We start from the raw sequence: 24,272 nt of genomic DNA, 5'->3' as shown, positions 1-24,272 counted from the left end.
GAAAGATGTGGACACGTTGTGTAACTTGTACCAGAGATACTAAAATACTCCAGGTGGGAGAGCTACACCTTCCTGCTTCCCAGAAAGGAACAACTGTCACAACTTTTTAACACTGTTCCATGAAGCAGGATTGTCCAGGAAAATAAATTATTAATCGACTAAAGAGGCTGGACTTTATGATCTTGGACATCTTTTCCAACCTTAATAATTCTATGCTTCCATGATTTCCAAAATGTCTTTTTTCTCCCAACTCAGAAGCTCATCCCATCCCCACTGCAGACCACCAGAGCTTGGAAAAGCCAAAACAAAATGGAAAACTTAAAAGTGGTTTCCCTGATGTGCGTCTCAGACCCTGCTGAAGTCAGTGGCTGGATTTCATGGTAGGGATGGGAATTTGATGGTCCCTGGCAGCTTCTGGGTCTGCCTCTGGAGCAGGACAGAGTGGCTGAAACCCCTCACCTGCCACAGCTGCTGCCGACACGTCGTGTTCCACCAGGGTGAGCCGGATCCGCGCCAGCAGACATTCCCTCTCCAAATCCTCCAGCTCCAGGATCTCGATCTGGCGAGTGGCTGGAACAGATGGATACCGAGCTCTCAGCACTTCAAAAAGGGCTCTTTGGGTACTGTGCAGAATGTCATGGAATCATGGAATGGTTTGGGCTGGAAGAGACCTTAAAACTCATCCACTTTTGTGGGCAGGGACACCATCCACCAAGCCAGGTTGCTCCAAGCCCCGTCCAACCTGACCTTGGACACTGCCAGGGATGGGCAGCCACAGCTTCTCTGGGTGACCTGTGCCAGGGCCTCAGCACCCTCACAGGGAAGAATTTCTTCCCAACATTCCATCTAGTCCCACCCTCTGTCAGTGTGAAGCCATTCCCCCTTGTGCTGGCGCTCCATCCCTCGTCCAAAGCCCCTCTCCAGCTCTCTTGGAGCCCCTTTAGGCACTGAAGGGGCTCTGAGGACTCCCTGGAGCCCTTGTAAAAGCATCTCCACACTCCTCTGCCATCCCAAGAGGATTTGTACCCCAAAAAGCACCAAAGGAAGGATCAGGATTTTCCTGACTCTTCCCTGCTCCCTTGACTGTGCTTATGTCCTTGATACCATCGTCCAGCTCCTCCTCCTCCAGATGTTAGATAATATTTGGGAACAGCTGCTGCTTTGCCTGCCAGGTACATGCCACAGAAAAAAAATCTTTAGAAAAAGCAGGTTTAAAAATACCTGACCTTAAATTTTCCTGCTGGAACACTGAGGATAACCTGATCCCAAATCCTGGGCTATGGCAGACACAGGCAGAGCTTATTCCCAACAGGATTTCCAAAGGCACAAAGAGCCTTGAAAAACTAGAAATTGCCTCAAAAAGCTGGTTTTGTTTTAAATTACAAGTTACTTCCACTGGAAAAAAAATGCTGTCAAGGCATCAAGCTGTTAGGAGCAGGCACAGGAGCTCCTTGGGGAATAGCTGCTCCCTTGGGGAAATTACTGTATTCCTTGGGGAACAGTGGCAGCGTGTTGCAACTGGGAGACACTGGGAAAATTAATGACCTTAAAATCCCACAAATTATTGATCTGGTGGAGGCAGGAGCTGGCCTGAGCCATGTCCCAGCTCCCATGGGAGCTGCAGAGGGGCTGTGGAAACTCCAAAGGCATGGGAAGGACTAGGACTGGGCACTTACTGGGAACAGCCATGCATTCCCCATCGTGGCTCCTCTTCGGGGATGCTCCCGGGCGCTCGTACTTGCAGGAAAAAGCAGAAAGAGGATTTATACCCACCTGGTTTCTGAAGGATAAATCACTGATAGGATAAATCCCAACAAGAGCTCTCCATTTCAAGCCTTGCTTTGGACCAGGGAAGCTGTGTAGTCCCTTGGGAATTCAGGTTACTTTATCCCCAGCTATCAGGAACATCAGAATCAGGTGACCAGGCTGCAGCCACCACCTCCCTGAGTCCTGACTGGGATTTGAAACACAACCCCTGTTACACACTAACTATCCTCTGGACTGGGATGCCAGCTGTTCACACTCCCCAAAACATTTGCTGTCTTTAACACAACGTGATGTACTCCCACATCTATCCACCAGCCCATTCCCAAAAGTTATCCTGCTTCCCCCCTGCCCTAAAAAGGGGGGAACAGCACAAGGGTAACGGATAGGGCCAATGGGCAGAGCAAGACAGTTGGTCACAAGCAGCAGATTAAGAAGTCCAACACCTCTGTTCCCATCAGAAAGGATTCTGGAAGCTCCTTTTCAGGAAGCTCAGCATTCTTACCACAGCTCCAGAGGCTGGCTGCACTATCCAGGCGTATTCCGGGCGGATCAGCCGCAGGCAGTTAATGGCAGCCAGGAAACAATTCCCCTGCTTCTGGAGCCCTCGGAGCGTCCGCACCTCCCTGCCCAGCCGCATGCCGTACTCAAACATCACTGTTCCAGCTGAAAACAGGGAAAGTGCATCAGCCAACAGCCTGGAGAGGCCACACACCTGGCACGGGCGGGGAAAGAGTGTCCCAGGTGGGTGGGCAGGTACAAGGTGCCATCCCAAGATTTACCTTTCCGGTAGTTGTGCCGGTACACGTGGAAGGCGTAGAGCAGCTCGTAGTAGTTGTGAGTCATCAGATCCATGGCCCGAGCGTGGGACTCGATGATCCCAACGACCTGCAGCACACAGAGGCTCCAGTGAATCCATAATCCCTTTAAAGGGAGGGTTGTGGCCTCCTCCAGGCCTTGATTCCAGCGCAGGATTACCTCATTGTGCAGGTTCACGTAGGGAAATTCCACCAGGTCCTGGAGCTGGGATCGCTCGCAGAGAACCACCACTAGCTGGCGTAGGCAGTCCAGCTGCCTGCAGAGGGAAGCACAACCCTTTGGAGGAACAGGAATAAACCCAGGAGCAGGAACAAACCCAGGATTTAAGCCACAAACAACCACTTTGTGACAAGCTCCTGCTTCTGGATGAGCTCTGCAGGTTTTCTCCTGGCTCAGAACCAACTTAAACCTTCAAGTTTCTCCTGTACTGGAAACGGAGATCCTCTGGAAAGGCCTCTCAGAAGGGCAGTCTCCCTCCTTCAATTAGTTAAAAAGCATTCCTTTTCCTCCCCTGTTATTCCATCATTTTTCTCTGCTAGGATAAAGCTTTCCCTACCCAGTTCACTTTCCAAACTGAAAACTCAACACTAAATCTTTTTATTAAACAAAATCAACCAGGCTCCTACAGCTTTTAAACACAGACTACTACAAACGTGATCCTTCAGTCTCCTCCCTGTTTTTCTTCCTCCCATTTTCCTCTTTTGAGAGGGTGCCAATCCCAAGTGTCCTTCAGATGAACATCCAAAAATGACCTCTACATTTTTAAACCCACCTCTACACATCAACTGCTTAACACAGCAGTCATGCCCTCCCCTAAAGTATCGTTTTCCTTTCAGTTTCATGGAAAAATGGGACCACGGATCTCCACAACAAAGGCATAGGCCTGCCACCCACCTGCCTGGATCTGGGTTTTGTGTTAAGGCTACATAGGCTTCACTGTTGTGCCCCAAATCCAAGTGATGTTTGAAGATGCAGGTCCTCAAAGTAGCCTGAAAACAGCACAGATCGGTTATAAACCCAGCAAGAAATTCCTGTGGAAGAGGTTCCTGAAGAAACAGCTTGCTGAGAAAGAAGTGGCTGTACCTGGCTTCTCCAGTCATCTGCTGATTCCATGATGGCCAGGGTGGCCAGCTCGATGACCAGCTCTGGCAAACCCAGCATCTCCAACAAGCGAAGGACCTGGAAGGCAGGAAGGTTTTTTGTAGTTTTTATTTTAGGAACTCTTCCTGCCCCTAAAGATATTTAAGGAATTAGACTTTAAAGGGGAATATTTGGGTAAATTGCAGGGATCTGGATGAAATCCCAGCACAACAGGACCAGGTCATAGCTTCTCTGGAGGATTCACCTCTGTACATGGGGAATTTTTGAAGCATTTCAGCATTAATAATTAGTTTCTGGATCTTAAATCCAGGGAATCCCTCTCCAAGAGCCCAGCTCCAGAATTGAAGCCTGCCTGAACCACAGTATTATGCAGAAGATAAATTCTATCTCAATTTAAACATATTCATTTTAATTTGCCTCAGAGCTGAGTAACCTTTGCCTTAGGCAGCATCTTACATCGAGACTGGACATGTCTGGCTTCTGCTTCCAGCATCTGGATCTCATCCTGCCTTTTTCTGCTGGATAACAAAGTCCTTGGCTATTAGGAAACCAATAGGTAGAAAGTACCTAAATTTCACATACTCAGCTTGTCATTACCCCCAAACAAAAAAAAGAAAGTAAACGTTTCACATTCCAAAACCTAAGTTTCCTGAGGCTCAAATCACTTCCCACAAAGCCAAGGATGGAGCAGGAATTCCCTCTCCAGTGTGGAAAGACTTAGTGTCAGTTTACCTGCTCAGGACCATACCTTGTTGTAGTACTGCAGGCGTGGCGTGGAGACCACCTCACCCTCCTCGGGCTGGATCAGCCTGTCCAGGAACTCTTCTCTTCCCACCTCAGAGGCAGCTTGGCAGAAGCAATCCAAAGCCTGGAAGCAGACCTGGAATCAGCTCGCTATCCCCTCAGGTGACTGATCCACCTGCTATACAGGTGAGGGGACAATACCACCTGTCCCAAGCTTGTGAAATCTTCCCAAGAGGAGATCACACCACTCTGCTCCAATCCCATCCTTTCCCAAAGGAGGCAGAGCTTGGGAAGGATGTTTCCTGTGCACCTCCCCCTCCCAAGAGAAAAGGTCCCAGACCCCGGGAAGGAGATGAGGGAAGGCCTCACCTTGTGCCCTTCACCCATGACGAGGTAGCACCTGCCCATCATGAAGCAGCAGGAGCCCATGTTCACGTGGCACCATGGCTGCAGCAGTCGGATATATTCCTACAGAATAGAAGGAACGGGAGTTTGGATTCAGGTCAGCACTCACTTGTGATCTGGAGGCAGCCAGGACCAGCAAGTTTTTGGTGGCTCCTTTAATTACTGTGCTCAAATCCTGCTTCTCCAGCTCGAGGGCTGCTCTTTCCAGCCCCAAAGTCCCTTGGATGCACTGAGCATGAAACCCTGGAATGATTTGGGTTGGAAGGGACCCCTTATGCCCATCCAGACCCACGTCCCTGTGAAAGGCAGGGACACCTTCCACTAGACCAGGTTGCTCCAAGCCCCGTCCAGCCTGGCCTTGGACTCTTCCAGAGATGAGGCAGCCACAGCTTCTTTGGGTGACCTGTGCTACGGCCTCAGCTCCCCTACAAGGAAGAATTTTTTCCAATACCCCATCTAGCCCTGCTCTCTATCAGTATGAAGCCATTCTCCTGTCAGTCTAGGTTCTTGTCCAAAGCCCCTCTCCAGCTCTCTTGGAACCGCTTTAGGCGCTGGAAGAGGCTCCCAGGAGACCTTGGAGCCTTTCTCCAGGCTGAACATTCTCAGCTCTCCAGAGCAGAGCTGCTCCAGGCCTGTAAGGGGCAGATATCCCCCACGTGCTCCTGGGAAAAAAACTGCTCTGAACAGCTCAGCTCCAGTGCCTGTATGAAGCACTTCAGTAGCAGCTCCCAACACAGTTCCAAAAATCAGACAGGATTCTTCCTACATCCTGGTGCACGTAACTGCAGGGGAAATGTGGACAGAACATGGAGGGCAGAGCAAAGACTGCAGTACAATGGGCAAGGCAGGTGCTAGAAGGGGAATACCTGTGCAGGAGAGGGCCAGAAGCCAAGGAAGCCCATGGATTACAGCATATGGGAGGGAGTGCCGATGGCACTGAGGGCACAGACAAAGCGAGATGACCCAGCCTGGGCCTGTGCCAGCACAGCATCCTCGTCATCCTTGGAGAAGCAGCCACGTCCTGCTAGCAGTGCCGTGGGACTCAGCAGGAATTGGGAGGAGAAACCAGGACTTGGAAGTCAAGTCACTTCTACAGGTGGACAAACCACCAGCACCTCCTGCCTCAGCTTTCCTGGCCGTGAGTCCTCTCAAAACCACGTGGCGACGTATCCAGAGCCCAGATTCGCTCCCTGGATTAGCAGCCACAAGGGATAAATCCTGCTCCAGCTTGTAACACACAGTGAGCAACACAGAGAGGTTTGGCCCATGTCCCAGGCCCCTGCTCTGACACCAGACTGCCCGTGCCTGTCTGCTCCTTGCAAGGAGCCTCCTGTACCCCCACAGTTTGGGTCACCATGCTCACAGCAAAGCTACTGTTATCTCCCTGGGGTCAAGGCATTTAATCCACGCTTCCGTGACCGACTGGGATCAGGGAGAGGAACAGAAGGCAGTGGGGAGGAGGAGGAGCCAGGCTCTGCAAAGATAAAAGCCTGGAGGAGACACCAGTGAGGCGAAAGAAATGCGAGGAGATTCAAAGCCTGCACATATGCCAGGAGGGAGAAGATGCTGCTCCAATCTTGGCATTTCCTGGCTCAAAAGCTCTGAAGAATTGAAATTCTTCTCTCAATTCTTCTCAGCAGCAACACAAAAGGAAGCAATTCAGCCCCCAGGTATGAGGGGTTGGGAGGATAAAAGGTTCTGCTGAAAAACAGGTCGTCACTAACAGCCTGCCTGGCCCTGGTGCCTCCAGGAATGCCCAGACAGGGATAAAGCTGCAGATCACGTGGAGCTGCAGACAAGGAATTGTGCAGGTCAGAACTCGAGCACAAGCAACTCCAGCTGCCAGGAGCACAGGGAGAAAGGTGGAGAAACAGTGATCTGAAATATAGCAGTCTAAAACCCCTGGAAAAATCAGGAGTTCACCATCTCTGCTACTGGGATGCCAGGGGCAGCCAGAGATGGAATGATGACAGGTGTTTCTCACACTTTATTTCACTAATAAGGATATTTAAGAAATAGATGAACACTTTCTGGGCTGAAGAAATCCTTCTGAACCCAGGTACCAGGGGCAATCACGGGCAGAGGTGGAACAGGAAAGGCTGTGGGCACACCAGCGGCCAACAAGCTCTAGGATTGCTGGGATATTTAAACAGGCTCTGCAAAGATGTTTCAGGAGCGTGGCATCACACGGTCAGAAAAGCCCTGGGAGAATAAACTCCTTCATGGAAAGGGAGTAGCATAAACCTGAGTGTCTGGATGCTCTTGAAAACAGATGAAAGAGAAAATGCAGATGATGATTCCCCCATGGCAGGGGAGGGGAATGAGATGAGCTTTAAGGTCCTTTCCAATCCAAACTGTTCTGGGATTCCACAATCTTAAATCACACCCCATCAAACACTCTGTGGCACTGTCTCAGCTCAGAGAACAGTGATAATGGGTGGTGGTTTTAAACTAAAACAGGGAAGATTTACATTGGATATTGGGAAGAAATTCTTTCCTGTGAGGGTGGGGACACCCTGGCACAGGTTGCCCAGAGAAGCTGTGGCTGCCCCAGCCCTGGAAATGTCCAAGGCCAGTTTGGACAGGGCTTGGAGCAACCTGGGATAGTGGACAGCATCCCTGTCCATAGCAGGGGATGGAACTGAATGAGCTCTGAAGTCCCTTCCAACCCAAACCATTCCAGGATTTCATGACTAGGGGAAAGCAGAACTCCAGCACTTGGAAAGATATTTTAGGGAGTTTTCCAGCACCCGTGAGAGGGCTGGCATGATGCACTCACCTGGAGTTGGGTGTACTGACAGCTCCCCATCAGGCACTCTGGGAAGAGGAAGCTGGGATTGCTGGGCCATCTGAGCAGAGGTTAAGGAACACAGGAGAATCCAGTCTGGAGAGCTTGGAGGACTAGTCTGGAAGCCAACATGCCTCTCATGCTCCGTTTGTGGGGGGAAAGAAGAGAAGATTAAGCTGCTCTTTATACAAATCATTATTCTGTAATAAGATTTATCCATATTAGAACAAAATCACCAGTACATCTAATCCCCAGCTCCTGTTACCCTTCCAAATCCCCCAGCATCCCACCCCACCAAGCCAAGTAGTGAGAGCTCAGGGGCTTAAAGTCAAAAACTCAAATCCTTTATCGTGCACCTAAACAGGATGAAATCTGTGAAATCTTAAAATACCCACAAATCCCATTAATGCCAACAACCTCGCTCCTTTGGGAGATTTGTCTTGGAAATTCAGGCGTGGAAAACTGATTTTGGAATGGCAGGAGGCTCAGTAGCAATGGATTCACAGCCAAGGATACAGGAGAGGCAGAAAATCAGCCACTATTGAGGTGATAAGGTGGGGCCAGTTCAAGCTTGTCTCAGCCAAAGAGGTGTTTGGTTGCAGGAAGAGTCGGGATATGATGTGTTTTCTGGCCACTTCCTGAAAGAAGAGCTCCACGATTGTCTGAGGACCGGATACTAAAAGTACAAATTAAAGGAACAGTGAGTAGAGAGCCTGTAGAAGAGATCCCAGGTTTTCCACCCTGTCCTTTGCTCATCAGCCCAAACAGCACAGATTAAGTCAGGGCAAACCAAATGCTCGTTCCACACTCCAGCTTGTTGGTTTTGGATTTCTCCTGCTGTCTGGTTAAGTCAGAGGGAGCAGCAGGAGATCAAAGTGCCCCATCCTGCAAGTGTTTATTAACCACAGCTCAATTAAAACACACAAGAAAAGGGCTCTGCTCCCTCTCCACTTGTTATTCCCAGCATGACAGGGCTGAGGGAGTGCTGAGCTGGCTGTTCTATTCCCTCCCTCCTCATTCCAGCACCCCAAAAATCCCCCCTTACTGACTGTTCCCAACGCCTCTCCCCGAGCTGCCACCTCCTTCCCTATGTTTCACATATTTCTCCCCAGAGAACAGTGGCCAAACAGCACTTTCCTCACGAGCCAGCCAAGAAATAACCCACGACACCAGCACACACAAAGGATGTTTTCAACTTCCCTGACATTTCCAGCTGCCTCCTGCACCCAGACTCTCCATCAGGGAGAGCTCGGGCTCTGAGGATCACCGATGTCAGAAAGTGGAGGAAGCTCTTTCCCAGCTCCCACGTGGCACTGCTGCCTGTTTGTCCCAGATTTCCCCAGCTCCCTCTGAAGTAGATCAGCCTCCAAGTGCTGACTAGTCACAGCAGGCTCTTACCTGCATGTTTCCTTCCCATCCCTGTTCACCTCCTCCCTCTGGAACCACTTCAAGGCCCACATTTCCCTAATTAAGCAGCCTTATATTCTCCCAATAAAAAACTAACCCAAAAGTTACATCTTTGCAGCAAAACTTAAAAAAAAAAATATGAACCAAATATCAGCTGCAATGTTTTGGGGAGTTATTTCCATATTTTCAAATAGGTTTTGAGCAAGTATTTCTACATTTTCTTGCTTCCCTGAGCCGCTGCCCTTTGTTGCTGTAGGGTAAAGGCTGGAGAGCAGGACAGGTTGGATGGAGCAGGCTGCTCTGAACAATTCCAGCTAGTGGAAGGTGTCTCTGCCATGACAGGAGATGGAACAGGATGAGCTTTAAGGTCCTTCCAACCCAAGCCATTCCAGGATTCTGTGACAGACCTGGTGTGAGCTACTACAGCCACTATAAAGTACACGAGCAATAAGTTTGGCTGATGCTGCCAGAGGTAGAATGGCAAATTTTTGTTTCTGTGAGACATTCCCATCCTTCTCAGGCTGAGAGTAAAATCAGAGTTCAGCACTCCAAGATCCTTTGTTGTTGGTTTGTTGTGGGTTGTTTGGTTTTTTTTTGGTGGACAGCCTGACAAACATCCCCACTTAAATCAGGGTCATTCAACCACACAGTCCATTAGCTCCCTGCATAAAGCACTTCCCTCAGGTGGCAGAGACAGGCTTAAATAACAGAAAGGGAGAGCTGATGATCCGTGGACACCTTACCCAGTTTGTGTGGTGTCAGGGCCGTGGTGTCTGCTAAATCCAACACAGAGAGATGCTGCAGATTAGATTCCCTGGGGAAGAAAGGAGCCATCAGTGAAGAGACAACAAAACGCCTCCCGCTTTAACTGTGCTCATTGTTCAACTCCTACGGAGCGCAGAACAGCGAGGCCTCACAGGGCAGATTTAGCACAAGGCAGAGTCAGCTCAGAACATGGAAGGGAAAAAAACCCTCCCCAGTGCTCCTGGAGTGATACTCCCACAGCAACCACCTGCTTTGCACACCAGGAAGGGCATTTCAGGTGGATTAGGGAGGACTCAAAGCCAGGTCAGGTAGAGACTTACAGCGTGTCCACAGGGACGTCGGAGGCCAGGCACTGGCTCGCCCACCGGATCAGGAAGTAGGACAGCAGCAGGGGAGAGGTGCGGTGCAGCAAGTCCTGCTGGGACTGGAAGAGCTGTCCCCCTCCCAAAACCATCTGCAAGGAAAGCCCAGAGCTTGGCACACTTGGAGCAGGACAAGGGCAACCAGAGAGGTTTGTGTCAGGCCCAGCTCGTCCCTTAACAGCCTGGCAGGAACTCAGCCCTCCTAGGGAACCAGCAGGACTCTTGTCCCACGTCTGGAACTGGTCAAGGCCAGATTGGAAAGTGCTTGGAGAAAGCTGGCCGAGTGGCAAATGCCCCAGCCCATGTCAGGGGCATGGAATTAAACAGTCTTTAAGGTCCCTTCCAACCCAAAGCATTCCAGGATGGACTGAAATCATGGCTTTGCTGCAGAGATCACCTCAGGGTCTCCATAAGCTCCAGCAAAGAGCACGAGTCACAGGAGATGAAACAATCTGAGCTTTTGAAGGACACAGGTACATCAAGGTGGGAAAGCAGCAGGTCACATGCCTCATGGTCTGGGAGAGCCCAGCTCCAGAGGGCACCTTGCAATGCATCTTAATGCTATCAGGATAACCTTATCCAGGAAAAAGAGATTTATTTTCAACCAGGAAACTCCTGACTATTTCTAAGCAAATAATATTGGTTTAAACAAGGCTGTCCTTGTCTGGGGACTTGTTCCGCATCGCTGCGTTCACCCAAAGCAGCAGCACCATGCCTCACGTGGCCTCAGGCCTGATGGGACAGACCCAGACCAGTCCATCCCACCACTCCAAACACATCGTGGAGGCTGTTTGCTCTGGCTGGAGCAGCTTCCAAGGGGCAGAAACTGCAGCCTTGGAGTGCACTGCCAGAGAATAGCGCTGCCATCGCTGCTGGGAGAGGGACAGGGGATAGCTGGAAAAGCTGCATGTGTGCTGATTCACACAGGAGGCTGGAATCCATGCCCTTCTCCCACAAATACAGCTTTACTTCCCGCTTCCTGGATGTTCATCGAGGAACAAATGGAATTAGGCCGCTTTGCTTAGCGGGAGGAGAGCAAGACCTGCCCAAGCCTCAGGCCATTCCAACAGCCTTGTGGGAAGAGGCAGAGCTCCACCCTGCACCGCCAGCAGAGCCCCACAGGATTCCCAGGTCCCAGGAGCTGTACTCACAGGATCTCCGAGGCGCAGCAGGAGCTGCTGGAGGATGAGCAGGTCCCGGCAGAGGAGGAAGCGGACGGTGCAGATCTTGGCCACCCCCCCGCACACCACATGCGCCGCGGTGCTGCTGCCAAACAGCTGGGACAGGCTCATGCGCAGCGCCAGGTGAGGAGCTGAGGGGAAAACCACCAGGTGAGGCAGGAGCCACACAGGCAGGAACAATTCCCAGGATAAAGACACTTCCTAGCGTTTCCCAGAAGCCGGCAATGAGCTTTCACCTCTTTCCATGTCAGCATCCGTCTCGTAGTCCATCTCTCGGATGAGCAAACCAATGGCATGGATGGGGCTCCTGATCTCCTGCAGTTTGCTGTGGATATCCTCCATCACATTTTCCCTGCAAAATCAAAAAGATCCTCATCATCACGAACGGCAAGCTGAGGTTCCAACTGAAGAGGGCTCCCTTACGCTCCCTTCCAGTGAGGGTCAGTATCTGATCAGCCTGGACATTCCTAACTGGAATCCTTGGCTAGCTCGTGAGTTTTATTACAGCGCCTGCAGGGACCAGTCTATTTATTCCACTCCCTCAGGCTACCAGGAAATAACAGCCAGATAGTTGGCATTCCACAAGCAAACAATTTCGGTTAGCACAGGACCACAGGGTTTGACCAAGGCTCTGTCCTCTCCCTGCTGTCTCCAGGCACTTCTTTTCACACCTTACAGGAATTTGTGCCTCTTCTGCTCTCTAGGTTGTGGATGGAAGGCCCTGCTAACAGCACCAAACCACGGTCTCCAATCCCTGGAAAAGTCTCCTGCAGCACAGGCCGAGGAGCCCACAAATCTCAAACACCCTTGGATGTCAAGCAGGGACAGCTCTGGACAATCCCAGCTCAGCCACTCTGAGAAGCTTCTGGAAAACACATCTCCTTACGTGTCATTAGCTATCAAGTCCTCCAGGATCTGCTCTGCAGCCTTTTCTGGAGGCTGGAGGCGGGAGCAAGCCATTTCCATGATGAATGCCATTTCCATAGAAATTGATTCTCCAATCAGGCGAAGGCACTGGACAAGACAGACAACATCACGAGACATCTCCAAATCTGCAATGAAAGAATCTAACTGTGTATTTTCCAAGAGATTTCCAAGGAAAGGTTGGAAGACCATGCAAAAGCCAGTTAGTTCAGCTCCTATCACCAGTAACAGCAGACTGGTCCCAGTTCCCTCTGCCAAACCTTCCCCAATAACAAGGCTGAATTAAAGCTCAGGAGTTGACAAGGGAAAGATTTGGGCTTTATTGTTCAGAAAATAAAAAATGATGCAACAATAAAAGAAATGAAATTCCCTCCAAGGGATTTTTTCCAGCCACAGGTTGAAAGAAAATAAGGAGTGTAAAAAAAATATATCCTGAAAAAAATGGCTCAGCTCAGCAATCCTTTATGGGTCAGATTTTAAATTAAATCCCATTTTTTGAGACTATGACTGTTTAAAACAGTCAGGAAAGGAACTGCTGGGGCTCCTGCTGGGACTCCCAAATCCAGCCCAGGCCTCCAACTTTCCTTCCCTCTGCTCCACAAAAAGCTCAACCAAACAGATGACGATCCCGCTTTATAAAAGTATATAAAAATCACTCAAGCATGAAAGTGGAGCTTAGGTAACATTTTCCATTGCCTTTTTCTTAGTGAAACAGCATTCCAGGGCCAGCAAAGCACAGAGGGCACTGTGGTGACACTATTAATGACATGTTTTCCATACTCTGGCATTCACTTCCTGGAGACAAGGAACAGCACAGCCCCTCTCCACAGCTGATGTGAAAACATCTCATAAATCCTGGAATGGTTTGGGGTGCAATGGACCTTAAAGCCCATCCAGTGCCACCCCCCACCATGGGCAGAGACACCTTCCACTATCCCAGACTGCTCCAAACCCTGTCCAACCTGGCACTGGACTCTTCCAAGGATGGGATAGCCACAGCTTCTCTGGGCACCTGTGCCAGGGCATCCCCACCCTCACAGGGAAGAATTTCATCCAACCCAAACAATTCCATGATTCTATTGGCAGCCTTGACACTATTTTCTAATTGCTGGTGTGAGCATGACGGCAAATTTCACAAAATAAGTACCCCTGCAAAGCCAAAATAAAACTATCTCCATGCAACTATGGATCAGGAGCTCTTCAAGGGATGCCTATGGAAGCTCCCACATCTCTGACAGGAGGGAAGAAACGCCATGTATTCTCACCTTCAAAGATGGCAGCATCATCCTCGGTCAGGAGGTGCTCATTGGAGAGGAGATAGAGATGATCGACCAAGGAGCAGGGCACGAGGAAGGACATGGAGCCCTGAAAGGTGAGGAGAAAGTCCTTGAGCTTCTCAAATCCTCTGGAGAAACTTGTTCAGGGAATCTCACCACCACCCAGTCTCACCTTCTTTAGCAGGCACACCATGCTGGTGTAGGGGTTCAGGTGCAAGGCCAGGGGCCGGGAAAGAGCTTCCTGGTACTGCAGGCAGCAGGCATAGAACTTGGACCAGAATTCCACCTGCAGCTGCCAAAACTCCTCCGGGGAGCACTCGTATTCTGTCACACTGGCCTGGAACTGGTGGGGGCAAAACAAGGGAATCAGGAACAGCCAAGTGAAATAAAAACAGCAGAGAACAAGTGAAATTCAGACCCAAAAATAACACAGGGATCTCTCAGGTAGGTCTCCTAATAATTGTTCTTTGGATTATTTGGAAGATAATCCTTCTATTTTGGATTCTTTTCCAAAATGATGAGCAACCGCTCTGCGTGGTAGCGGTCTGGGCACCATGTGATGGGTGACCAAAGTGCACACAGGGAGCAGAGAGAACAGCCAGGATTCCAAAATCCCAAGAGGGAAAGGAAACCCCAGGCAGGAAGGATGAAAACTTGTACTTTTTTAAAAAGTTACATCATTCCCTTTGGAGGAATAAAGGATAAACCAAGGCACAGGGTCACCCGGCACCTAAAATATCATGACACCATGTACCACACAATATCCTGGAAGGAAAATCCATCTCACCTCGTTTTCCACAGCTAAGGTGACCTCTCTCCTTAACTCATCCCATGTCAGATCCATGTGCCTCTCAGTTCCTTGAGAAAAGATCTGCAAAGCAGCACAAGAAACTTGGATTTTAAGGCAAAAAAAAAGTCTCACTGAAGGTTCAAGCAGAACTGAGGTAAAGCAGGACAAGAACGTCAGCTGGCACTTCGTGGGATGGAAGTGTTAAAAGAAAGGTCTGGATGCAAAATTTGGGATACGCAGATGTGTGGCAGTGTGCAACCACCATACCTCCAGGGATTTAAAATCCATGTGATGTGGCACCTGGGGACATGGGTTAGTGGTGGTCTTGGCAGTGCTGGAGGGAACCACCATCAGATTCCACCATCTCAGAGAGCTTTTCTGACCTTAGTAATTCCATGATTCCATGACATATCCTGACAAACAGCACCACAGGGAGCTGAGTCCCCATTCTCCTGGCTACATCAGCAGGAATGAAAAACAAGCTCAGCAACCTGCTGTGCTATCCAAGGGGGGAAAAAAAGCAATTATCTGGATTCCAGGTTCTGTCTCCAGCTGTGGGCATACAGCAGCTGTAGCACAGCCCAGCAGCCATCAGCTCGCTCCAGGGACACCCCATAAAAACATGCCTGGCAAGAGCTCCAAGGAATCCTGCTGCCTCACATCTAAAGGGGCAGGAAGAGGATGAACAGAAAGCATCCCAAATTCTCCCTCACTTACCTGCAAAGCCTTCTGGATAGCTGCATTAGTGAACCGACCAGGCATGAAGAGATATTCCAAGTAGATTTCCTGCAAAAAGATCATAACTTAAGGAAGCTCAAGGATGAGGAGAACATTTAAGGTGCTGCTTCTGGTCTTTCCTCCCATTATCAACGTCATCCCCTGGATCTGTGTTTCTGTCCACACCCTGCTCCAACTTGGCATCAAAAATGACCTCCTGCACACTCCTGACTTTGTTTATTCCAATTTTCTCTCCTGAGTGACCTCATTATTTTTTGGTGCTGTTCTACGGTGCTTACCCTGGGGTCCTGATCCTGCCGGACTGTCACCTCCTCCTCAGGGAGTGGCTGCACAAACACCTGGTTCCACTGGCCTGCAACATTCCTGGAAGGAAACAAACCTGGAATCAACTTGGCATCCACCTGAACCAAACCTGTGGCTTTCATCAGCAAAAACAGCCCTCTGGGTGTGGAAAAGGAGGTTTGTGCAGTGACAAGGGACAGATTTTGGCAGGAGAGGTTAACAACTGTGGCATTCCTAGCCATAAACTGATGGAACAGGTTGGAATCCTTCATTTCAATCAACCTTCTTCCCCATCCCACAAGCTCACTTGCAACTGACCAGACTGACCAGTAGCTTCTTCTCCTAAAATCTGGACACAGCATTTTTCCTCCACTGTTCAACTCCCTGGCTCTGCAACAAGCCACCTTCTCAGCTTTATATTCAGGGATGATCCTCTCCCGTCACCATCTCCCCACAACGTGTTTTTTCCTGGAAGGGAGCACCTGGCTGTTTTGAAGGAGCTGTGGGGAAGCACAACGTGCCCTCTGCCACGCTCAAACTCCATTTTCAGCAATCTTGCTGCCTGGAGTTTTACATTTTCCATATTCCAGCAGCCTGAGTGTAAATCTCTAAGTTGAGGAGCTCTGTCAAGGTTTTCCTGCAGTTATCCCAGCGATCCATGCCCAAAACTCACTGCTCAAAGTTGATGTATTTCACAACAGTTTGGTTCTCCTCGTTGTGCCACAGTGCCCAGATCTCAGCTGAGGTTAAGGCAAAGTCAACCAGAGTCTCCTAGGAAAGAGGGAAAGAGCCAGTTTCCTTTCTTATCCTCTAAATTAGAGTACAGCATAGAAAGGTGGGAACTTAACAACAGCAAAACATTCCCCTCTAGAATTTAACAGGCTTTGGGAATTGTTCAGCCCAGAAAAGAGAAGGCTTTGGGGTGAACTAATTGCCCCTTCCAGGAAGGAAAACCTACAAGAAATGAAGGAAACCTACAAGAAAGATGGACAGGGACTTTGGACAAGTGCTTGGAGTGACAGGACAAGGGAGAACAGCTCCAAACTGAGAAAGAGGAGATTCAGGTGGGATATTGGGAAGCAGTTGTTCCCCGTGAGGGTGCTGAGGCTGCCCAGAGAAGCTGTGGCTACCCCATCCCTGGCAGTGTACAAGGCCAGGGTGGACAGGGCTTGGAGTAACCTGGTCTAGTGGAAGGTGTCTCTGCCCATGGCAGGAGGTTGGAACAACAAGATGAGCTTTAAGGGGCTCCTTCCAACCCAACCATCCTGTGACTCTGCAATTTAAATCCCAAAGTCCAGACCTCTCCCTCCTGGGGCCAGGCCCCAGCTCTCACCTGTGAGGAGAACAGGGAGGAGATGTGGTCAAGGCTGTAGCGGTTGCTCTCAGTGCTCACCAGCTGGAAGACACAAAACTACAAACACACCTCATAAATCATTTCCTGAAGGACTAAACCAACACATCTCATGGAATATCATCATTCCAGTCCATCTCCCTGCCTGGTGCTAGGGCTAACCGAACCTAGAGAACAAGAGGGGTGAGCTGAGCACACCACTGGACCCTCTGCACAGATATCCTGGCTTCACCCTTTTCCCTAAGGGCGCTCATCCCTGCCTGGACCCAAACGACTCTCATGGCTTTCCAAACACTAAACTTGAAAAACTGTAAGACCACCACACCCAGTGACCACAAGATGTGGGAAAAGAAGGGGACTAAGGTGGGAAAGCCCCAATTCCTCAGCTACAAGCCCAGCTCTGCATGTTCCTCCCAGAGCAGAGCACTCGTGGGACAGCAGGACTCAAGTTACACACTCTTGTTCTGTGTGGAAATTCCCTGGAGAAAGGGATAAGCTCTCCAACAGATGAGCCTGGTTTGTGCCGTCCTTCCCCTCCTGCTAAATTTATCATTCTCCACGAAAAGTTCTCCCCAAGTTACAGAACATCCACACACTCCCAGGAGCCTGGTGTAAACACACCACCAGCATTTCCATGCTTTTAGCTCCTTTTGGACCTTTTCTTTTCCCACAGCACATCCACGCTTTCGGAGCGGAAGGTAAAAAAGTGAACCATCCCTCATGGATCAGCTTAGTTACACAGGGAATTCCACTCCCAGAGCTCGGGCACACATATCCCCCAGCGTTGTGAGGGGAAAAATGTTTATTTAGAAACCACTGATCCCTCCAGAGGGTCACACATGAAACTTTTCCCTATTTCTTGCCCTCCAAACCCAAGTCCTAGAGGAATGACTCCTCTTCCTACAGCCTGAAGAGCCCGTGGCTCCATACCTGCCCTCGCTTGGGAGCGTGCATGTAGACTCCCAGGTACAGGCCCAGGGACTGGGAGAAGGCCAAGCGCAGGCGGTGCCCGGTGCCGGCCGCCAGCCGCAGGTCCCTGCTGACCGGCATGAATTCCAGCAGATCCGCCACCATCAGGCACATCTGATCCTGCAAACAACAAAAGTATCAGGAGAGCAGCTTAGGAAATATTCTGGATTGAGAAACTGCTCCTCTCCTTCCCCTTCCAGGCAACACCTGCCACAACAAATGTTAATTAAGGCTCCATACAATTACTGAACCACTTCTTAGCTTCTCCCAGCTCACCTGGACCCCCTTCCCACAGGCTGCCGGAGCCCAGGCATGTAGGATAAAGCTTCCCCTCCCTCCCACAGTACATTCCAGTGCCACTGAGCCGTGAAAGCACCGTGCTGCTCCATTAGCTCTGGCACTCAATATCTGGAGCAAGAGGCTTTTATTAACTTCCTATTGACAAAGACACTTTCATTACTGCTGAAAGCAGGAGAAAATCCATTTGGGATGGCTCCTGGGGCCTCAAAGTGCTCCTGCCTGCCTTCCCAAAGGCTCCAGTAGGTCTAGAAACAACTCTTATCCCAGGAACGTGTATGTTGCAGTTGTATGTGGCCGTCTCAGGCCACACATACATTGTATGATGATACACAGAGTATCCCCACACACTATCAGAAGGCTTCAGCCCATCCAGAGTATCACCACACACTATCAGAAGGTTTCAGCCCATCCAGAGTATCACCACACCTCATCAGAAGGCTTCAGGTGTCTGCCCATACAGAGCAACATCGTATCACCTCAGAAGGCTGCAAGCGTCTGCCCTTCTCGTCCTTCAGCCCAACCTTTCAATAGCCCTCACTGCTCATGCACTGCCCCTGTGTGTCCTTCAGCCCAACCTTTCAATAGCCCTCACTGCTCATGCAGTGCCCCTGTGTGCCCTCTGCTCCCTTTGGTGGTTGCTCAGTGCACCTGGGCACTCCATGGCTCATTGCTGGCAGTGCTGCTCACCTGCTTCTCACAGCTGTGCCCACTGGGGATGAGGTTCGGCCCCAGCCCCGCTCCCAATCCCCACAAACTGTGTGCCTACAATTATCCCTTTATATTTTTTTTTCTTTTAAATAAATGCTATGTCTACTATTTCTCTACAGGGCCCTTGCAGAAGAAATAGTAAACATGGTACAAGTGTCTGTTTTGCAGGTTCCACCAACTCTGGAATGCTTCCCTGTACTGACCTTGATTCACTCTCTAAACTTACATATCATTAAAATCTTTATACTTACATTTCTAGAATACTGACAATATCAATAGCAACATACAAGAATAAGCCAAAGCCCAAACACCAGGTTATCAACAAAATCAACAGCTATACAATTACCTCAACATCTATACAACTTTAACAATACCAATAATTATACAGCTATAGAACTCCAAGTTCTAATCCTTTTACAATTGTTAATAAAATAACAGTGAGAGCAGTACAGAAGTGATAAAATGCAAGCACAAACCTTAGTCTGCATAAAATGTAAATACAAAAACAAAACTAGTATTTACAAAATGTAAATACATTTACAAAACTAGATCTAATGTGGATAATATGCAAAGACAACCATCCAGTAATAAAAACAAGAACAAATTCTAAGACAGAACATTGGCTAAGCTGCAAACAAAGCACAGCAAAATAGGAAACACCAGGAGAAGTTGAGCTCAAGTCACCAGGTTGGTTGAGGGCTCTGTCATTTCCACAGCTGGGCTCCCTCATGCCATTTCCATTTACCCAAACAACGACGATTATTCACACATAGGATAGGGAATCACTCCATCCAGGCACTGTGTTCTGAATTTCTCCCTCTGGGAAACCTGCCGGTACCAGTGCTTGCACTCAAACACAACAGGGTCCCCTGAGCGATAGCAAGGGCTCGAATGGCTGGATGACTGCAACTGAATATTGTTTTTTTCCACAGTGTTCCTATCCAGGGAGCAGTTCCTTCCCAGTGGTGTTTCAATGTCCCCTCCACACCCTGTACTCTGAAGTTGGGAGTATTTGGGTCTTCCAAATATCCCGGTTTACAACGGAGTTCAATATAGTCACCCGATGTGGAGTACAGCTTGGTTTATTCAACCCCTTTCAGCTCAATATTGTTTCTGCCCATACCTTCTTCTGATGCTATATAGGACACCAGGCAAACTGGGGGGCTTGTCCACTGCCCATTGAGACAGCTGATTGTTGGAAATCCTTTCAAGACAGAAATTTGGGCATTTGTATTCCACAGTATCACCTTGTTGATACTCTTGCAAGGGGAAGACAAGAAGCTCTCCACTTTGAATAGCTGGAGGTGTGCCACATCTCCCAGCTTCACCTTTCACTGGCAGCTCTGTCTAGGTCCCAGAGTCTTTCCCAACACTAAATGCAGTACTTGCATCAGTCTTAAAATCTTATGACTTTGCCCATGGTAAAACACTACAAAGGGCATAGTCAGTAGACTTAATGACTTCTCTTTTCCACAAAGCTTTCCATGCAGATAAAACATTCTGTTCTTCACTTGATAAATTATTTCCCATTATGTCCCCAGCAGCTCACCTACCCCAGGTGTCAAAATCAGTCTGGTCCAGACAGGCAGCTTCTCCTACTGCTCTCAACACTCGGCTGGGCTCTGTCTCACCCTACAGCCCAATCCTGAGTCACATCAAGGTCATCATATGTCACAACACACGCCACAGCAGTGGTTGCAGCTGAGACAGCCACAATACACAGAGTATCCCCACACACTATCAGAAGGCTTCAGTCCATCCAGAGTATCACCACACACTATCAGAAGGCTTCAGCCCATCCAGAGTAACACCATACCTCATCAGAAGGCTTCAGCCCATCCAGAGTATCACCACACACTATCAGAAGGCTTCAGGTGTCTGCCCATACAGAGCAACATCGTATCACCTCAGAAGGCTGCAAGCATCTGCCCTTCTCGTCCTTCAGCCCAACCTTTCAATAGCCCTCACTGCTCATGCACTGCACCTGTGTGTCCTTCAGCCCAACCTTTCAATAGCCCTCACTGCTCATGCAGTGCCCCTGTGTGCCCTCTGCTCCCTTTGGTGGTTGCTCAGTGCACCTGGGCACTCCATGGCTCATTGCTGGCAGTGCTGCTCACCTGCTTCTCACAGCTGTGCCCACTGGGGATGAGGCTCGGCCCCAGCCCCGCTCCCAGTCACCACAAACTGTGTGCCCACAGGAATGAGGCTGGGCAGGAAACCCCTCACTTCACAGACACTGCTACAAACACACACCACGACTGCTCTCACACATTGTCCCAAATCCCAGTGTGGAGAAGCCACAGCAACAATTTAATGGGAGACAGATCCATGCCAAGTACTCACCTGTGATTCCTTGGGCTTCATTTTACTCCCCCAAACCCAGGTTCTGCTCACCTTGTAGGACCACATCCGGAGCTTATGGTCCTGGCAGAGGGCGAAGAGGAAGGCATCGTGATCCAGGCAGTGCACGGAGAGGCTGACGGGCACATCCGAGGGGCCGCCATCACCTCTGGAAAACCAGAGGTTACATCAACACCTTCAAAGAAAATTCTCCATCCCTGGAAGTGTCCAAACCAAGCCTGGACACTGGTCTAGTGGAAGGTGTCCCTGCCCTCGGCAGGGGGTGGGACTGAATGAGCTTTAAGGCCCCTTCCAATGCAAACCATTCCAGGATTTCGTGATTCTAAAATCATGGTAGGTGCACAGATCCAAGGCAGTGGGGTGCCACCACTGTGCTTAAATCCAAATAAACCGGTAGGTGAGATCAGGAGAAGGGAATGTTTCAGCATCCACAGAGCAGAGGATCCCACCACACCAGTGACATCCATGCTTTGGTGGAACTGAAGCACATTCCCACTTCCCCATCCCCAGCCTGGTACTTGCAAAACACAGGTGAAGGATCCAGAGGGAAAAAAGGATCTAAGCAGCCCCTGGCATGGATCCTGACAGCCTCAAATGATGCCTTAGCTTTCATATTTTCCAGATTCTGAACTGTATTAGTATATAACTCTGAACTTCATATGAGGTGTTAGCAAGTTCTCTTCACAGTTTAGTTAGACAAAAACAGTACTTTTTCAGCCCAAGAACCAAGGACACCATTGCGGCTTCAGGCCCAAAAAGTAAACAATAAACAGTTAAAAAGTAAACCTTAAACAGCAGCAAACTGAGGAGAGCAATCTGGCAGGATGGATCCTGCTGGCCCCTGGGCATCACCCCCACAGTGGTCAAAGTCACTCAGGGCATCAAGGGACCCACTCCCACTTCCAAGAAAAAGGCTCTAGGATTCAGCTGTGCACTCTAAACCACCCTAACAATCCCAACCCACCACGGAGCATCCATGTGATCCCCACGTAACCTCTGTTCGTCAGGAACGCGCCTGGCTCCTCAGCACCAGGGCAGAGTAATCCCTAATCCATGCTGGCTGCGAGCCACATCCTGGGCAAATCCTCGGAGGCCAATTACTAGAGAACATATTCACAGACACATGGAACAGCAGGACCCTGCTAATCCAGCATTCCACTCCCAACTTCCGTACACTGATAGCTCCTGTGACCCCGTTAACTTTTTTGGGGGGAGTATTTATAGGTGCCTGTGTGACTCAAGCTAAAAATTCCAGGTGAGGGGATCCAAAAGCCAAAATTAGCTCTGTTTGTCTCCCTCCAGGCACTCACCTGATGGCAGTTGGCATCCAGCCTGTGAGGAAACGCTGCACCACCGAGCTCTGCTTCAACTCCACGACAGAAACACTCCCTTCAAAAAGAAAAGGAAAATCAAAAACAAAGATCAAATTAAATTCCAAGATGGGAGAGGGGTTGTGATGCCCAATCCTTACCAGGAGCATCGGGAGGAGGCAGCTTAAGGACAAAGATCCCTCCTGATGCAGAGGGAAGGGCGAAGAGAGCCTCTCCCTCGCTGCTCAGCCAGGCTGCGGAGGCCACGGAGTTGGGAGCCAGCCCCGGCACGCTGGGAATCACGTAGTAATTGGAGGGATCCCTGATGTGGATTTTGCTGATATCTGTAAATACAGACTGCACTTGGCTCTCCGTTATCAGCTCCTGTGGGGAAACAGGAGAAAACAGCCTCAAGTTGTGCCAGGGGAGGTTCAGGTTGGATATCAGGGAAAATTCCTTCATGGAAGGGGTTATCAGGCACTGGAACAGGCTCCAGTGGTGGAGTTCCCATCCTGTGTGGATGTGCTGCTTGGGGACATGGGTGGCCTTGGCAGTGCTGGACTCCATGATCCTAGAGGATTCCATAAAACATCAAATCCTGAGCACATATATCTAAGGCACAGGAAAAAAAAAATAACCACCAGACATCGATGGAATGGCAACTGTCTCCTTGATCAAAAGGAATTTTCCAGTAAAAAGTATGTGGCATAGCTCAGAGAAAACCACTGGTCACAAATCCCAGGAAGAGCAGCTCTGCCACAGCACAGGGTCATCCCTTGGGAAAGCTCTCCGGAGCTTTCTTGGAGAGAGAAGCTCTCCAAGAGAGGAGAGGTTCCTGGTAAGAAGCAGGCACAAAAGGAAAAGTCAGAGCAAATGGGGAGAAACACAGAATCCTGCAATGGTTTCAGTCAGAAGAAACCTTAAAAACCATTCAGTTCCAACCCACATCCATGGAAAGATGGTAAATGTGATATAAACCCTGGCTAGGACCCATCTGCCACATGAAATACGGATTCCAACCCAGACAAAACCAGCCTGCAGCCTCCTCAGCTGAGGAAAAAAAAAAAAAAAAAAAAAAAAGACAATCCAGTCAGGAAGGGCTCTGGAAAAGCTGAGGCTCATTCCCAGCAGCAGCTCAACTCCAGTGTCACCACAGTCCGCATGACACAGGCTGAACGCCCAGCCAGTTCCTGAGCAAAACACGGCTAAATTCCCCAAACCTCCACTTTTCCTCTTGTTCCCGATGTATTTTGGGTCACCCACCCCCTCCCCAGCCCTCCCAGTGCTGACGGGCTCGCCTGCCCCGGCTCCCGGCGGCATTCCCGGCACTCACGCTGCGGTAGAGGCGGGCGGGGTGCGGGAGCAGCAGCCGGTGCACCGTCTGCGCCGTGAGCAGCAGCACCACCAGGTGACTCTGCACCTCGCACAGGTGGATCCCGCCCGGCAGGAACGGGCAGCCCTGGATCCGCAGCCGCACAGCGTTGTTCAGCAGGTTCACGTCCAGGGACTCCTCCACCAGCTCCACCGTGTCCCCCGACGTGCTCCTGCGGGAACAGAGGGGCGGAGCTGAGGATGAGGAGGGTCTGAGAGGGGAGAGAAGGGCAGAGGTGAGGATGAGGAGGATCTGAGCGACAGGAGGGTCTCAGAAGGGTGAGGCGTGGACGAGGAGGGTCGCGCACTCACCATCGCACCCAGCGATTCCTGGTGGCGGCCCCGAGCTGCGCGCTCTCTTGGTAGCAGAAGCCGCCGGCGCTGTCGCTGTAGCGCCCGGCGGGGAGCGGGGCGATGCCGGGGGGCACGAAGAGCAGCTCCTGCGGGGCCCGCGGCGGGGCCCGGCCGGCCGCGCTCAGCTCGAGGCAGCTCCGCGCCGCCAGAGCCGCCGCCATCTTGGGCCGCCGCGTTCCCGCCTCGGCCGCGCGGGGCACG

At 50.3% G+C, this 24,272-nt stretch overlaps 1 protein-coding gene across 2 annotated transcripts in view; it reads right to left on the bottom strand.

The window, feature by feature from the left end:
- NUP160 (nucleoporin 160) overlaps window positions 1-24,272 on the bottom strand; it is a 27,274-nt gene extending 3,002 nt beyond the window's left edge. For both annotated transcript variants that reach the window (XM_068194559.1, XM_068194558.1), the window contains exons 1-29: window positions 24,030-24,272; window positions 23,680-23,890; window positions 22,508-22,730; window positions 22,347-22,425; window positions 21,070-21,184; window positions 17,629-17,787; window positions 16,681-16,758; window positions 16,021-16,118; window positions 15,344-15,428; window positions 15,045-15,113; window positions 14,325-14,408; window positions 13,710-13,880; window positions 13,526-13,625; window positions 12,223-12,388; window positions 11,573-11,688; window positions 11,307-11,467; window positions 10,114-10,247; window positions 9,772-9,842; window positions 8,138-8,297; window positions 7,613-7,682; window positions 4,798-4,896; window positions 4,433-4,552; window positions 3,667-3,762; window positions 3,478-3,572; window positions 2,743-2,839; window positions 2,547-2,652; window positions 2,270-2,430; window positions 1,677-1,737; window positions 460-570 (exon numbers count right to left, since the gene is read on the bottom strand). In XM_068194559.1, coding sequence (XP_068050660.1) covers window positions 460-570; window positions 1,677-1,737; window positions 2,270-2,430; window positions 2,547-2,652; window positions 2,743-2,839; window positions 3,478-3,572; window positions 3,667-3,762; window positions 4,433-4,552; window positions 4,798-4,896; window positions 7,613-7,682; window positions 8,138-8,297; window positions 9,772-9,842; window positions 10,114-10,247; window positions 11,307-11,467; window positions 11,573-11,688; window positions 12,223-12,388; window positions 13,526-13,625; window positions 13,710-13,880; window positions 14,325-14,408; window positions 15,045-15,113; window positions 15,344-15,428; window positions 16,021-16,118; window positions 16,681-16,758; window positions 17,629-17,787; window positions 21,070-21,184; window positions 22,347-22,425; window positions 22,508-22,730; window positions 23,680-23,890; window positions 24,030-24,232 — 3,499 coding nt within the window. In that variant the 5' untranslated portion in view covers window positions 24,233-24,272. The remainder of the gene's footprint in view (window positions 1-459; window positions 571-1,676; window positions 1,738-2,269; window positions 2,431-2,546; window positions 2,653-2,742; window positions 2,840-3,477; window positions 3,573-3,666; window positions 3,763-4,432; window positions 4,553-4,797; window positions 4,897-7,612; window positions 7,683-8,137; window positions 8,298-9,771; window positions 9,843-10,113; window positions 10,248-11,306; window positions 11,468-11,572; window positions 11,689-12,222; window positions 12,389-13,525; window positions 13,626-13,709; window positions 13,881-14,324; window positions 14,409-15,044; window positions 15,114-15,343; window positions 15,429-16,020; window positions 16,119-16,680; window positions 16,759-17,628; window positions 17,788-21,069; window positions 21,185-22,346; window positions 22,426-22,507; window positions 22,731-23,679; window positions 23,891-24,029) is intronic.

The sequence above is a fragment of the Anomalospiza imberbis genome, chromosome 6 (assembly GCF_031753505.1).
Source record: "Anomalospiza imberbis isolate Cuckoo-Finch-1a 21T00152 chromosome 6, ASM3175350v1, whole genome shotgun sequence".
NCBI classification, from domain to species: domain Eukaryota; kingdom Metazoa; phylum Chordata; class Aves; order Passeriformes; family Viduidae; genus Anomalospiza; species Anomalospiza imberbis.
Note: the sequence above shows the minus strand (reverse complement) of the source record. Positions and strands in the feature narration are given on the sequence as shown.